General features: G+C 53.5%; 4 protein-coding genes across 4 annotated transcripts; 1 reads left to right on the top strand and 3 right to left on the bottom strand.

Moving 5' to 3' along the window:
* Positions 1-140: 140 nt before the first annotated feature.
* On the bottom strand, positions 141-3618 carry HMPREF1120_05634 (uncharacterized protein). Its single transcript, XM_009159818.1, has 2 exons — positions 3325-3618; positions 141-3238 (listed from the first exon to the last, which is right to left on the bottom strand). Exon 2 carries the CDS (start codon positions 2221-2223, stop codon positions 445-447), a length of 1779 nt encoding a protein of 592 aa, XP_009158066.1. The 5' UTR covers positions 2224-3238; positions 3325-3618; the 3' UTR covers positions 141-444.
* Positions 3619-3941: 323 nt separating this feature from the next.
* HMPREF1120_05635 (uncharacterized protein) lies at positions 3942-4526 on the top strand (the record flags this gene model as incomplete). The annotated part of the gene is made up of 1 exon (XM_009159819.1): positions 3942-4526. The coding sequence occupies one exon, from the start codon at positions 3942-3944 to the stop codon at positions 4524-4526; it is 585 nt and encodes a 194-aa protein (XP_009158067.1).
* A 3141-nt stretch (positions 4527-7667) lies between these two features.
* Positions 7668-11711, bottom strand: HMPREF1120_05636 (uncharacterized protein; the record flags this gene model as incomplete). The annotated part of the gene is made up of 1 exon (XM_009159820.1): positions 7668-11711. One exon carries the CDS (start codon positions 11709-11711, stop codon positions 7668-7670), a length of 4044 nt encoding a protein of 1347 aa, XP_009158068.1.
* A 293-nt stretch (positions 11712-12004) lies between these two features.
* On the bottom strand, positions 12005-16000 carry HMPREF1120_05637 (uncharacterized protein; the record flags this gene model as incomplete). Its single annotated transcript, XM_009159821.1, has 1 exon — positions 12005-16000. One exon carries the CDS (start codon positions 15998-16000, stop codon positions 12005-12007), a length of 3996 nt encoding a protein of 1331 aa, XP_009158069.1.
* Between the last annotated feature and the right edge of the window lie 157 nt (positions 16001-16157).

Genomic DNA, 16157 nt, shown 5'->3' on the forward strand with positions numbered 1-16157 from the left:
TACGACACTGTCCTTCTCGGTGGTCGCCGACTTGTTGCAAGGGATCTCGATGCTGAGTCCCAGCAGCTTGACCCATCATTCACCCCTTTTGAGTGCTGACAACCTGGCGATAGACGCTATCACCACTGCATATGATAGCTGTTGCAGACGGCCCTCTATCGCGTCACCAGGCACTGACGCTGTCGGATCGAGCTAGGGACACGATGAGGTGAGCTTGACTCTGCTTAGTACGGCATTGCAGACGATGCCAACCATGTGACGGTGCATAGAGGAAGCTTTTTCTTTGAAGGTCGACCTGCCAGACCGAAGAGGGGCCAGTTCCTAATATTACTGCTACACATCCAACGAAAGAAGTGCTCTGATATCGCATTACTCATTTCAATTCGTGCGCTGCTGGACACAGTTGTAGCAGACATCTACCTTCCTGTCTCTCTTAAGAAATCATCAACCATTGCCTCCACGTCTTGCGATGCTCCCGGAGTTCACCGCCCCCTTCGTTGTGGTCTGGTCTTGCAGCGTAGGGTCACTCTCCCGAATTGTGGTCATGACATCGTTGCATAATCTCAATATCTGCCTCCATCGTTGGACGCACATCCTGTGCCTCAGGGCGGCCTGGGACGTTTTCACCTCGGGTATACTAGGACCACCTAGGTTCTGCACCTCCAGCACTGCATCTTCGTCTCCGAACCGTTGCAGCAACTCTGTGCTTGACTTGTCGCCTGTTACCTGAAAGTCACCCTTCTCGGTGACGATGGAAAGCAGCCCCAGCAAACTGTTCTCTGCCATCTCTACAGTAGCCCGTATCCAAGCGATCTGCTTTCGTTTCGCCCGCTGACTTGGGGTTCCCACGTCATTTGTCACTGTATTTACCTCATCAGTCGTCCGAATACTCCCATTCGAACCTCTTTTTCGCTTTCTAGTTCCGGTCTTCGTTTCGTTTCGGTCTCCAGTTCCTGCAAGTTCCAAGGCAAACCGTTCATCCGCTACTGCAGGATCATAGTTGCCCTCGATAAAGCGGAGCCACTGACTGGTCGTCAGAACATCCAACCAGCTCACCGCCTCAGTCCTCCAACATAACCCATCACTCTTAACCCAGTAGTCACCCAAGTATCCGGCGTTCTTCAGCGTCTTCCGCTGTTCAGCAGTTAGGGAAGCCAGTACGATCTCGTCCAGCTGTACGCCATCGTCGGCATTGTCGTCCATGACGAACCCATACTCGGTCCACAGGACATCGTTGTTATGCACTCCGTAACCCAGCAGAATCTCTTCACCGGCACTTAGGGGTTGCAGTGTAGAGACCTCATACCCCTTCCGATCGTACGTTGTGCGACATGATGGGTCGTCCGAGTGATTGAACAGGTCCATTCCCGGACACATTGCCATGGCCTCGTTGCTGTCTTTGGGCGGCGACTGGCCGGGGCGCAAGTAGTAGAAACATCGACTATTCACATTACACCACATGTGGACGAATCTCGAGTGCAGTGGGTCGTGGGGTGAGAGTAGAGCTGGTGCGAGGGTCGGAAAGGTCTGCGCGATGATCTGGAGATGAGATTGAAATTTGCGCTTTTGAATGTCGAGAAGTTTGGTTGTGGTCACTGCGGCCGCCGTCGTCTTCTCGCAATGCTCCTTGGCCGCTTTGCCCTGCTGCTGATGTAGCCATAGCCACGACCCAGTCAATGATGGCGGCAGCGGCAAGAATTTATCGACAGAGTCTGTCTCTCGCTGCAGCCCGCCCGTAGCGCTCGACGAGGACGTTGAGATTCCATTCTCCCCCAGCCTCGTGGCCGTGGCCATGGTCATCGGCTGCTCCAGTGCTTCCGGCCACAGCAACGGCATCGTACCCGTGAAATCAGTCAACTTCGGCCACGTCGCCATCCACCGCGCATACTCGTCCCGCTTTGTCTCAGACAGCCCAAAGGCCAAGTACGCGGCCAATAGTGCGTGGACGGGAATACCCTTGCGTGCTTCCTTGCTCACAAAGCTCGGGGGCACTGAAGACGTGCTGAACAGCGCCGCGGTCGGGACTTGCATGATCCGCTCGCCTGCCTTTAGAGGTTTGGTCGCATACACGCCTAGTCCTCTGCCAGGAATGCGTCGGATCGCGATTTTGGGGGATATCCAGATTTCGTGCTCGGTGCAGTACTGCAGAAGATTGGATATGATGGTGTCCTTGTCCTCCGAGTCGGACGAGGCGGGCGGGACAGGGACGTTCAAGTTGTCCATGCTGTGTATCGATAATGTGACTGGGAGTCGAGAAAGACTTCAGGGCAGACGACTCTGTCTGAGGAGGCAGCGTCCTTGTACGATCACTGGCAGTCCACTATTCGACCATATGTAGCCTGCTTGCTATGCGGTCTTCTTCTGAGAGGTGTGCAACATTCGCAACCGCCATCATCCATTGTTATCAGTCCGAGGCATTGCCCCTGCGATCTTATGATGGTATCCTGAAGTAACGAGAAGACGGGGCTTTCTTCGTGCGCATTGTCTCTCAGCACATTTACATGTGTACCAGAACACTGGGCTTTAATACTTGCTCCATCTACCGTCAAATTGTCTGCCTGGACGGCCTTTGCCCGCCGGCTGATTGCTGGGTCTCAGGTTCCTTTCTCAGACGACGTCGAATTTCATCACGGCTCAACAGCTTATGCTCCACAATACAAATATGGCGGAACATATAGAGGCGATATGCGATTTGAGTTCGTCTCATACTCGCCCGAACGCTACTGTTGTCTCCTCCTTCAAATCGAGAGCAATGACCATCCTCTCTCGTGGCTCTACAAAGGCTTGCGACCTGGTGGCCTCCTAGTCCAGGTCTGCCGGAAAATTGGCTAGATCGTGGTCCATATCCCTTCTCGCATGGCATGTCCCTCGGCTCATAGGAATGCTCATGCAACCATTCGTCCGCTACAGATGTAGCGGAAGGGAGACGCTGAATCGATCCAGAAGAGTCTATCACAGATTTCGCTAAAAAGAAAAGGCCACGCTTTTGGGTTGTTCCGCGCGTGAAGCACCACCCTTCCGACAGTGCTTGGACTCCGATGCATGACTTCCAAGGTTGCCCGACTTGTCTGCTGATTTCTAACAGATTCTTGCTAGACACGCGTTGCTGAGATCTAGATGCAATGACGCATACCTGAATCGACGACCCCATTCGATTGAGGAAAACTTATTTCAACAATGCCCAGCCTCAAGATTTATTACATTGTTCCACTTCCACATGAGACCTGCTTCTTCAGCGCTGATTTGAGGTCCATGGTCAGCTCTGTCATACCACCGCAAGCACTGATGGCGGAGCAGGAATGGCTGGGGAAGATGGACCCTTACTGTCCCAGCCTCGCGACACTTCAAGGCAGTCGCTTGAGAGGTCCGAGCGTCAACCTCGAACTTTTGGGGACTCGAGTGAACGGCCCTTCCGACGGCGCAGTCCGCCATTATCGTCTTCAGAGGATAACCGAGGCATATGAACAAATAGTAAGTTGTATAGTATATACTCCGACGATCATTGTCCGATATATGCCTGGATTGTTGCAAACTATCATTTTGAGACGTTGCTGAAAGGCCCGACGCCCCGGTCCGCTCGGACCAACCGCGGTCTATCAAGAGTCGACGCTCGGGCCAAGTCCGCTATGCAGCCACTATCACCTTTATCAGACGTGGCTCTGATCATAGACCTCCATGAGGCCCGTTATACAAAGCATTGACCGCGACTAAACTCAACAAATCAGCCTCCACCGTCATGAGGACACTCCAGGTCGCGACCTGGAGCAATCGCGTCATGTGTGCGACGACGGGTGTCCCGATTGTCCAATGGCAGACTACATTGATGACCTCGGTGAGCGAAAAAGGTGGACAGGACGAGGAGGAAACCGGTAAATCGGTCATTGGAGACCTTGGGCGATTCTCTGAGTTCAGGGGTAACATCTGACCGGAAGTATACTTATATGGCCCCCTTGCCTCGACCACGAGGAGTGAGAATTCTCGGGTTTGTTCTGGACCGCGACAGAGTGCATCAATCATCCTTCCCTGATGTGACAAGTACGTATAACTCGGCCTACTCACCTAGAGCCTTGTCCACGCAACCTACCGTACTCTCGCCCGACAACTCAGACAACCCAAGAGCCGGCCAGCACCTCAAGAGACCCAACCCCTTTGGCAAAATGCTGAACTTGGCTTGGCGGATCCTCGCCATCCTAGCGTGTCTATATGGCATTGCTGAATGTGCCCGGATCAGCAAAGAAGTCATGGAAGACCATGTCGACCCGACCATTTGCCTCGAGTCTCAATTCAAGGCGTCGTTCGATCAGAAGCGGCCCTGGCAAGCCATAATACTCGGTGAATGGCATCATACGCACAAGGATGCCGGTGAAGGTCCCCTAGCGGTAATGGCAGAGCTCGTCAAAACAATTACAAAGGTCCTTGACACCATCACCAAGCGCCAGTTCCTTAAGAGCGGCTCCGCGCACCGCTTGAAGAAATATTCTCACTGGACCGCCTCGAGGACTCAGATCCATCCGGCAATTGCCTGATCTGGACAGACAATCGATTCAGCAGTCATGGCTCACTAAACCATCAAATCCACAAGCTTATTTGAAGCCCTGGAGGCGGAGCGAGTCATATGATCATAGAGCCGCAAGTCGGTTCGAAATACGCCTGAGCAAGTCTCAGAGCCCGTCCGCAAGTCGGTCAACCACAATCGTTATGCACAGTTTCCTTTACCTGTCTGCAACGCGAGCATTTGGCATCGAGTCCTAGTGTTCGGGGTCCATCAACATTCGCGGGGCCCTTCTTCACCACGCAGCGCCGGTCGCCTCCCCACTGTACTGGCCCGATCACGGTTATCTTGGACGCTCGGATGATTTTCCCGTGTGCCGCTATCGGGTTTATACCAGTACCAGCATACTCAGCCTTGATAGCATTTATGCGCAATTTCAGCAATATCTGCTTTCCCACTGCGATTACAGATTCGTGCGGCGGCCTACCCCTTTGGAGATCCATGACCGAAGCCATGGCCGAAGCATGAAAACAAAACAAAAATGAAAAGACAAGGTCGACTGACCGCATTGCCCAGCCCGAGATGTTCCCGGCGTGCGACCATCACCTCAGCTACATAATGTCCCGGCGGCAATTACCACCAAGCCAGTTGTCCAAGCGACTAGGCTTCCTCCTGGTTCCGTATCGTCCTTTACGGGCTGTGTACCCGAGCCGGCATTTTCAATTTCAGCCGACCTTGGAGACCACGAAACAAAGAACCGGCGAAAACAATTTCCCATAACCAACCGACTTATGGCATCGCGTTCCACTATGCCAGGTCGGACTAGAGGTTTGGGACATCCTCGACAGAAGTGAGCCCCAGGCGGGCCTTCTCTTGGGTAACAGCAGCTTAACTGCACAAACGAACCACTTCCAACGGCCATGTACGGCTTGACCATGAACTACGGCATTACAATAGTCTCTGTATTAGTGCTGGATCAAAAGACAGATTCACAACGCGGACAGCCTTGAAGCGGTTTACCCAAAAAAAAAAAAGAATATGATATCAGTCACAGCAGGCCAGGCAGGACCGGTCTCTTGGTTCTTAGTCCTTCTCTCGGAGCAATTAACCTTCCAAAGATGAGCGCAGGCTCTCGTCGAAAAGAAGGGTAACGCTCAGAGCATGCATGCACTTGACGTTTTGCCTTTGAAGATAGGATTGGCAAGTACCATCCGTCTCAGCCCTGCTGGCGGCCCTATCAAAAGCAAGCGTTATCCCAACAACGCTGCATGCATCCGGCATCCGGAAACGTGGCCCTGGAGCTGGCCTCCTATTATCCAACTGCCACAGGCAGCTCGGACATAAACATCTCCAACCATGCTGGCACGGGAGGAAGTAACAGCCTGAGCGGTGTTCCATGGAGCTGGCCTAGAGCTAGCTTCTAACGATCGCGTCACGTCAGGGAGACATCAGCAGCAAAAGAACAGCTATGCTCTGGAAGTGAAGCTAGCATCATACCACAAGAAACAAGATTTTCCCTACAACAGTGACCTTGACTACGCCCTCGAAACCTGGTGTTTCGACGGCAATGGCACAGGGTTGCGAAAACAAGCCACGGCCAACCACTTCATGCCCTGGTGGCATTGTGGGATGGTCAACAACTTGAAACAAGCCCACCCAAACTCGGTAGCTGGACTTTCGAGCCTGGAGTCGAAGACGGGGCTACCACAATGCTGAATTCGATGCCCTGGCGGCAGAGACAGTGAAGATCATTCGGGAGCCGGCCTCCCGAGCTACAGTAACGTGCGCAAGTCGCACATACCGCACCCCCTCGGCCACATTACGCCCCGGTGGCAGGAAAGCGTTTGAGAGCGGATGCATACCACGACTATCTATCTCTTTCCGGAGCTGGACTCTGCAATCAACGTCGAAATCATATCATGTTGGTAGGCATTTGCCTGAGCGGACTGAAAGCCCGGGCGGCTTCTCAGAGAGCGCAACAACAACGACAAACAACATCATACATCAAATGAGCAGGAGCAGGACTCCTATTCCCTCCGTCCAAGGCATCTCGTACCGTCAGCGACCATTCGGCTAGCTGGACTGCCATCACTGACTGGCCAATGTTGCCGCATACACTCGCTAAAGGATGTACTGGTTTTCATCCTGCACAAGGAAAGCCCCAGAGAAGAGAGCAGGCCTCCTTACAAAGATATAAACCTCCCCTGCGCAGTTCAGTTCCAGCTTGGACTGGCAATGCCGGAATGACTGCTAGTAAGTCGTGCTGGTCACGCAAAACATACGTCCGCCACACAATCGTTACGTTACACACTCGTTTGTCTCAGTGGGTAGACAGGAAGAGAATGTGGGGGAGGCATGCACCTCGATCCCCCATGATGGTTTTGCAATGCGAAGGAGTCAGGTTCGCGCGCACACACGTCGCTGGATCGACGTACTGTATCGTGCCTTCTTCAAGCATGGCATAGCATTCAGCAACACCACCATGCAACCCAACACCGACGCTCGCTAGGATGAAAAGGAAGGAAGTGAGGAGTCACTCGGCGCAGGCCGCCACGATGACGGACCTCTTCTGGCTTCTTCTCTTGCAACCAAGTTATCCGCTCCGTCTCCGTTTTTCGCTCCATCCTATTCCCGCGATTTTCAAGTTGTCGTCAACTTTTCTTGGTTTTCGTACCTATCCATCCATCTATCCATCTATCTAGCGTTGTTCAACACTGAAGTCAGGTCTCAGGTAGTCCATCAGTGTCGAATATATATACAAGATTTCAAAAATTAAAACAGCGAGTTTGGTTCTCTGTCGAATTGGTATCGCACCCTATATGTTGTGGTCGTCCTAGTCCTATACCCAATGTACAAAGTACAGTAGCTAGGTAAATCAACAAAATCAACAAGAGAACAAAATAGATATACCCTAGGAAACCCTATAAATCCTAATAATTCCCAATAGCACCTCCATCCATAAATGTTGAACAAGTACTGTACGCTAAAACGTAACGTCGCTTTTTCTCACGAAAGAAACCAGAACCCCAAGTCAAGTCAATAACCCGCGTATATACCCAAAACCCGGAAGCTGAGCAAACACAAACATTTCGTTTTCCGAAATTTTGTCCAAAAGAAAGAAAAACTCAACTCCAACTCCAACTCTCGAGTATTATTGTTGTTGTAAGACAGTAAATCAATCATCCCATCGTCCATCACCAACATCCACCACGACAGGAACCCACTCCTGCCCCGGATACGCCGTGGCAGACATACAAATCTCCTCTTCGGAATCGGATTCATATCCTGAGCCAGGTAATTCGGCCACGACGCCTCCGGCGGTGACGTCGCGAACATGATCACGCGCATTTCCACGACCGTGTTGATCGTTTTCTTCAGCTTCGAGTTGTGCTTTGAGTTCTTCGGAGAGTGAGACTTGACGACCGTCGTGACCTTGGGGGAGACTGGGGCTGATATTACCATCGTCACCACCGCCGCCTTTACTACCACCACTGCCGATGGCAGCAGTAGGCGTAGCACCGACGCCGGCGCCGACAGCATCACGTTGTGCAACGCCAGAAACTTGAACTCCACCATGACCGGCTGAGGCTCTAGACAGTCGAGACTCTTCCTCTTCCTCATTCCCCCTCTCCCTCCCCGGAGTTTCCGTTTCAGTGTGGGTTACCTGCGCATGGAATGGTGCACCGCGCCTGTCCGCCACATTATCATCAGACGGATGACCCTCCTCGAATCCAACATTTCGGTCTCGATCTGGGTTTTGGAGAGGTGGTTGTACTTGGTCGTCCAGAGTGACTGAAGTTTCAACTCCTCCACGATTCACAGCGCCCTCTTCGTGATTCCTTCCGCTCTCCAAGACCTCACTGTGTTTGTGTCTTTCACCTGCATGGTTGTCAATGTCGGCGTCATCATTGTCATTATCCAATCCCGGAACATTGATTGCAAACGGTCGTTCCTGATCATCTTCGGCGCGCGGAATGCCTCCGACAGGACTGATTTTCATGGAACTGAACGTGCCCAATTTTTCCACGTGTGGAGATGCAGAACCAGGAGACGCTTGCCGGACTCGTCCGGCAGTGACATTCAGATCTTCATCGGACGAAGTTTTCCTACCAAGACGAGGCGAGCGTGATCGTTTGTGGAGATTGAGAACGTAGGCTCTCTGGTCATTTTGGACCGGCGGTTTCTGTTGACGTGGACCATAGGGTTCAAGTTGTTGATGATATGCTGCGGCTACCGGTGTGCTGCTGTGTGGCGCTGCGCCAACACCGATACTATCATTATTGTCGTTGGCAGTAATCGCAGATGTAGCCATTGGCATGGTGCCAGTGGGCACACTGGGACTCAACGATCCCGAAGTGTATGATGGGACAGCACGTCCGGGATCAGCCCCGGCTGAGAAGCTAGAACCGGTGGGATAGACCTGGGCAGGAGCCGTGGCGGGCAGGACGTAACCAGTTCCACCATTGTTGCTGAGTGTACCTCTACCTCCACCACCGCCGCCGCCAGTGTCAATACGGAGATCAGCAGGACGGCTGTTTCCATCGCTGGGATCGGCATGTGGAGATGGAGTCGACGCGTATGGTCTTGTTGCTGGTTGTCTCAGTCCTTGCACATGGCGATGTTGAGGAGCGTCAACTGAAGGGTATGGATAACTGATTGGCCGTGTTGTCTGCTGATGATATGGAGAAGCCATATTTGGCGACTCTGTCTGCGGGCGTTGAACATTGCGACGAGGATATTGTCTCCATCTGGGGTCCTGTCCCGGATCTACCACACCAGAACTCGGACGTGGATACGGCCCATATCCGCTGTCATACTGCTCGTAAGCTGCTTCTTGAGATGATGGATGGTACGTCAGTGGAGACATAACCGGTCGAGAGGATAGCTGCTGTCCCTGTTCGCGCTGGGCAGTATTACTATCCATGATTGATGAATGTTCAGTTGCGGACGTCGCCTCCATTTTCGAATGGCTACTAGTCTTGAACAGTCTGTTTCCGAGCCCCGAGAACCTCTTCTTCTTCGCTGTCTCTGGTGTCGGCGTCCGCAAAAGTTCCCTGGACTGTCGCTTGTTGGAACGAGACGGATCCTGAGACAGTGACTGCAGGTTTGCAGGTGGCAGTTGACCGGTCTGATCCTGATACAGACTGCTCTGCTGCGATGAGATACTGTCATGGCGGCTATTCCGACGGAATAGACTATTGCGTTTCTCTTTGTGATGACCGCTACCACTTTGGTCGGGGCCGACATCCTTCTGTAACCTTGACCGCCCCGAGCTGCTAGAACCGAACAATGCGCCGAAAAATCCTTTCTTTGGACGTTTGGTTGCAGGAGATGATGTGACCGGTGGTTGAGATTGAGGTGGAGGTTGGGATTGAGGTTGATGTTGATGTTGAGCCGGTACCGGAGGTGGACCCATTGACTGACGCTGGGGAGGTGGATATACTAATGATTGCCGTTGCTGGGCTGAATCGCTCATTGACTGCGGACGAGGGACACTCATGGACTGTCGTCCAGCCGGTTGGACCTGCTCTTGATGCAGGGCTTTGGGCTTGAGGTCGTATTGATATTGAAAATCACGATTGTCGGGGTGGCCTGTGGCTACAGCTGTATCTTCCGGGATCTGGTAAGATTGGGACATACGCTGCTCGTCTGGCCCGTAGGAGGTGCTGAACGGTCTCGTGGGCCGTGGTGACTGCCCAGTGCGATGTTGAGCTCGTAGAGCACTCGGTAAAGGCTCTCCACTCGCCAGCACTTGTGTCTGACTGCGAGCAGACTTTGGTGTCGAAATGTGCTTGGGCGATCGGTATTCCTGGACATACGGTCCCGGTATGCGATATCCTTCCTCCGCGGCCGATCTTGATCCCATTTGCGATAAGCCCTCCTCGACCTGCTGGTCTTGCCTCTGATAATGCATACGCTCCACTCCATCCTGGGGGCGCCTTGCACTGGGAAGGGGGTTCTGCATTCTGTCACCAGGCGGTTGCACAAGCTCTCCTGACCTGAGAGGAGGTTGATTTGTAACGGCCGGGTCAGCCCCAAAAGGTCGAGAATATGACCTGGACTGTCTGTGTGCAAGGATATTTGATTGACCTTGGGCATCACCCGCGTCGATCCTGGAAGCTTCCTTGCTCAAGGACTGATTGCTAAACGTACGGGTAGCAGGGCTCAATTGCGCAGTTTCCCTGCTTAGATCCCCTTCAGCCGGGGAGAATCCATGGGTCTGGCCAATCCCTTCTGGTCCTGCAAACGAGAAAGGCCGCGTCCGGTCAGTCTCGGGCACTTGTTCTTGCTGTGTATGGTTCTGAGCGTCCTTCTCAAGGCTCCCACGAGGCGCGGTCGTCTCAACGTGCATTCCCACTTCTTCTGGAGTAATGTATGGTTCATCTATGCCAGGTGGCGGCGGCAGCTGTTCGAGCGAAGGTCGAGTATCCTGACCAACGACGATTGCGGTTGATGGTTCGGAGCCTGCCACATTAGATGACTCCAAGCCTTGATGTGACATTGTCGCTTCTTCATTCTGATCCGTTTCGGAAACGCCCGGGGATGGATCTGCTGGGGATATACTCCGTGTCGTATGTAATCCAGCAGCATTCTCTGGGACCGGTCCAATACTGGAAACGTCCGAGACTATTGAATGCGGTCGATCATGTTGCACACGTAGATCTCCGTCACTAGATACAATGTCCAACCTCGAGCCGTCTGGACGTGCGTTCGCCTGGCTGGCAGCACCAGATGATTGTTCTCCAGTAGGCTCCTGATGCACAGCGGCCTTCTGTATTTGGAAGAGCGTAGGTTTCAGTTCTGCTTGTGAACTCCCGTGGTCTCGTTGATGCGGCTCTGTGGGAGAATATACAGTCGTGGGTCCGGTCAGTTGACTGATAGAGCGGCTTAACACCCCAGCATTCTCAGGCCGTTCGCTATCAAGGGCTGAAACTGTTGGACTGGATGGTCCTGCTGGCGGCACCACCGTGACCGGCGGCTCTTCGCTGAGCTTCCTTTCCGTGGACTGTCCTAGGGACGGAACCCTATCTGTTGCTTGGTTGATTGAGATCTGCGACGAGGCTTCTCCCTCCGTTTGGAGTAGACCCTGCCTTTCGCTGGTCTGTGAGCGCAGAAGCTCAGGCCTCGAAAACCAATCAGCAGTTGATGAGATCGGAGAGATGGTCAATGGAATTCGCGGGGGTTCTTCACGGAATGTGGCACTTCGCGCTTGAGACATCGGAGGAGGGTCTTCTTCGCGTGTTCTTTCGGGTTCGGGACCAGTCGACTTTCGTCGGCCCTAAAGCAAACAAACGTCAACGAACACCCGGCCAAATCGAGTAGACATAAGAAAAAATGATTTTGTTCCATTCATTACTACATGACATTGATGATAGAAAGGGAGCTGGTGACTGGCTACCAGGACCAGATGCTTGACACCGTTGAAAAGCCAAAACAGCCCACGGTAGCCGGCATTTGATTTCGGTCAAGCGTAACGAATGCCATCATCCACGGCGACTCAAAGGGAAAAGATCAATGCACTACCTTTTCGCCCGAACTTGCTTGTCGCATCTTCTCCTTTCCTTTGGCAAAGAGGCCCTTGGCCGCAATTCCCGCCTTCCCACCAAACCTGCCCGCCGCTAACATCAGCTTCTTCCCATCTTCTTGCATATGTCTGGTTCCAGTTGATTCTGTGAATATGCGCCGCGGGGAGGGCTTGTGTGAGGCAACGGATTCTGCAATCTCCGGAGGAAGCCGCCCATTCATGGCAAACAGCTCCGAATGCTCGGCACTCTTCAGCGAAAGCAACCATTCTTCCAACTGTCCATCCGGGAGCGCAAGAACGCGGCGAGTTTCATCAAAGGCTTGTATTCGTTCTTGGGGAGTGGCGAGACTCATCGTGGCACGGAAAGACAACGGTTCAGGCTGCAACGGCTTCGGCGGCGGCTGAGGTTCTTGAATATCGTGCTTTGTCCCTGATGAGAACCGCTCCGTAGATAATACTAGCTGGTCTTGGATATCGGAATCGAAATCCACACTTTGACGTGCAAAATCCACGCTTTGACGTACATTAATGTCTGGATCATTAGTATCAACGGGTCTGGAGTCCGGCTGACTTGTGGCCCTAATGGTGTGAGGTGGGCTTGCGTTAGGTGGGCTGGTGGGAGGCGGTGTGGTTCGTTTCGGCGTCGATATAGGAGGCTCGGGTTCGATTTGGGTCTCCCAGGAAAACCTCTGCTGTAGGAATGGCCTGCCATCCTTGCCCACCGGAGGTTCATCAAATGAACGCGTTGCAGGAGCAGATGCAGCCAGGGCGCCCTCGTCGCGAGGCGTCTTGCTGGGCCCTTGCTGGGGCAAGGCACGATTTTCGGAAGAAACCATGGTGGATTCCGTTGCTTGAGCTCCAATGCTAGGTGCTCCGCCAATTATTGCCGCCAATTCGGAGTTGAAGGAACTTTCTTGTCGAGGCACATCGCGCGTTTCTGACGATAATGGTGAGGCAGAGCTTCTTGGATCAGCAAAGCTCGGGGCCTCATCCGCGTTGGTCACCTCCATTTGTGCAGGCTGTGAGTCGTTTGCACCTGTCAGGTCAGATAACCGCGGTGTCAAGCTCTTTTCAATTTCAAGCTCCAGTCTCTCATTGTCGTTCTCTGATGGTGACCCTTGCTGGACGGTCACCTCGGGAATCGGCGGCCTCGACACCGTAGCACTTAACCTTGCCGTCCGTAGGGGAGCGGGAAAGTAAGAATCAGCGTGAGAGCCAGCTGCATCGGTATCTTGTTGGCCTCCATCATCCGATGGCACGGGTGATACATCGAGAGGGGTATTCTTGGCCTCGGACGGATAGGTCGGACTCGATCGGCCAGCAGGTTCAGTTGTCTCTGCACTCGGTGGCCCCTGAGTCTGCTCTTGTGTTTGGTCCCTCACACTCACCCTGTCCACGTCTTCTCTGCTCGAATTGCTCGAGGCATCCCATTCATTTTCACTTGAATCTTCAGATGCTTCACCGGATGCGTCGGGCTCCGGAATGGGGCGGTGGCCAGTAAGTGACTCAGCCAGAGCGCTGCCAGCTGAAGCAGCCGCAGCAAACGCTTTGTGGGTAACGCTATCTGGTTCAGCACCTCCATGATTCTCTGGCGCCTTTGCAGTTGGTATACTCTCCGTACTCTCCACATGCGTGGGCGCAAACGGTGGCCTATGCTGGATTTGAGACAAGTCGGATGAGGATTGAAGAGGAGTGCTTGTCGAGCCTTGAGCCGAGCTTTCAGCGACAGAAGTGAATGACTGCCAGCCTCCAGGAATAGCTGGCCGAAAACTTTCCAGTCGCGGCTGGGCGGGAGGACGACCTTGGTCTGGTGAACTTCCTTGAAAATTACTGGGAGTAGATCTTCCTGACAGCGTCTCCAATTTGCCAGCCAGATCTCGAACGGTGCCCCTTGCTGGCGTTTCGGAGCGTTTGATGGGTGACGGGAGATCCGGCGGTACCTGGCTATTGTTTGGAGCATCCTGTTGATCACTAAACTGTTCCCTCTGCGCTTGCCACTCCTGTTGTATCTCCGGACTGGTTGGTGCAGAAGGCGGACTGCTTTCCAGGTTTTGATTGGGCTCTCGGGAGTCTGCACCAGGAGTTGGGGGTAACGGTTTTTCCGCAGCAGCCTCCAAAAGAGCCCTCTCTCGAGCTGGACTCTGTTCGGTCCGTTCTTGTTCTTGCTCAAACCCCACATCACCACGCTGTGGCTGGGGAGCAGCAGGCAGTTCTATACTCAGAGGCCTCTTTGCAGGGCTGTTGTCCGGACTTGGGGGCGTCGCTTCACGGCGGTACCCACTACGAATTGTGGGGGGCTGAGATAATTCATCTTGGTCATATTGTGCCTCCCTAGGTCTAAGTGTCGCGGTTGAGTTAGGGCGGGAATTTGTTGGCAGTGACTCTTCAGGGATCGTTGGGTGCGTGGGCTCATAGTCGGACACTGTCGAACTGTGTTCCTGTTTGCGCGTAATGATGGGACTGATGTCTGCTGTTGAAGCGCTGTTTGATCTGTCGACAGTGGCGGAGGGTGAAACAGGAGAATAGGAGTCCTGATTTTGGCTCTCATCAAATGCTTGTTGAACCATTGACCTATAACCAAAGGATTGCTGATGTTGCAAGCCATGATTATTGGGCTCGAGATCCGCCTCCTGACTGGTGGGCAATTCTGGCTCGGTCGACGACTGCACTCCGCTCTGGAACTCTGGCGTAGATGCGCCAAAATCCATGCCGAATCCGGATACCCTGCCAATTGCAGGGAGCGCAAAAGTCGGTCGGACGGGTGATGTCCTATCATGATCCGCTTCCGGTATGTTTTCGCTGAGTGAGACATTCCGCGAGACGGATGATGCCGAAACTGGATCTGGGCGATCGGTGTAAACGGAAGAAGCAGTAGTTCCGTGTCTAGAAACACTTGCCCCACCGTCCCCAGCGCCATCACCGGGTTCTCGGTTCATCCGAGATTCAGATTCGAGGGCTTGCGAGGCTTGGACAATATTGTCGAAACCGTACTCGCTCTTGCGCTCTGGAACAGGATCAAGAGTGGGTTTCAGCCGTCGTGCTGAATCGGAGTCTTCGAATGGTTGAGACGCGGCGGTCGTTACGTCTCGGTGGTCAGAAGAGGTCGAGCGTGCGCCAGCCGAGCCGGCTCTGGAGCGACCAATGATGGAATCGAGGCTCGGGCGGGAAGACTCTTGCGACTTGCGCACTTTCTCCATTTCTTCTGGCATCCGTTTGTAGATGTCCGAAGGGCGAACAAACACCGGTACAGGCTTATCATCATTGTTGCTTGATTCCGGGAATTGAGCTGGATTTGCGGGCTCCACGTCCTGAGTGAAGGCCATCTGTGGCGGCAGCTGCTGACTCAAACTTGCTTTGCGAGGGGGAAACTGTCTCACCGACGCGCTAGACCCACGACTGTCTGGCCGCATAGGACTATCATGCCGCTGGTAGATGTCTCCGGGGGGTGGACGATTGCTTGAGCCGGATCTTCTCTGTTGAGGGAAGCCCCCAGGGGCGGAAAATGGAGCATCATACTGGGGATATTGTCTCCCTCTTGAGCCAGGTCGAAAGTTTCCCGGAGACATCGGCCCTTGCGGCTGTGTATTGAGGCGCAGAGGCGGCTGGCCTCTATGACCAGGGGAGGATAGCTCATCGTCATGCTGAGGTTCGGGAAACGGCGATCGTTGAGTGGTAGGATATGCGGAATCGAAACCTGCCGAAAACGCTCTGCGATCGTCTCCGTGGTCGAAAGAAGCCCTTCCACCTATGCGAGAAGGGGACGGGTTGGTCACACTTCGGTTGGAACGATGGAAACCCGGATGTGGAGCAGCCCATTGTGAATGACCTCCGACATCTGCAGGAACAGGTGGTTGCTCTTCGTATTCATCCTCATCGCCCCAATCGTCACCATCGTAACTGATCTGGTTGGCCTCTCTCCATTTCTTGGTGACGGAGCGGCCAACATTGGTCTTGAAATTGGAAAAAGAATTGGGCGTCGCCATCGGTAAGGGTGGCTATCGCCCCGTCGACTGTATGGGAGATATTACCAGAAAGCCAAAAGGTTGAAATCAATCACAATGGTTGCTGGTACATCGCGCAGATCGTTCGAGCAACACCGAAGCACCGTAGGCGGAGTGTTGCACGTCCCAAACTCTTGCC

The sequence above is a fragment of the Exophiala dermatitidis genome (genome assembly GCF_000230625.1).
Source record: "Exophiala dermatitidis NIH/UT8656 unplaced genomic scaffold supercont1.5, whole genome shotgun sequence".
In the NCBI taxonomy this organism is placed as follows: domain Eukaryota; kingdom Fungi; phylum Ascomycota; class Eurotiomycetes; order Chaetothyriales; family Herpotrichiellaceae; genus Exophiala; species Exophiala dermatitidis.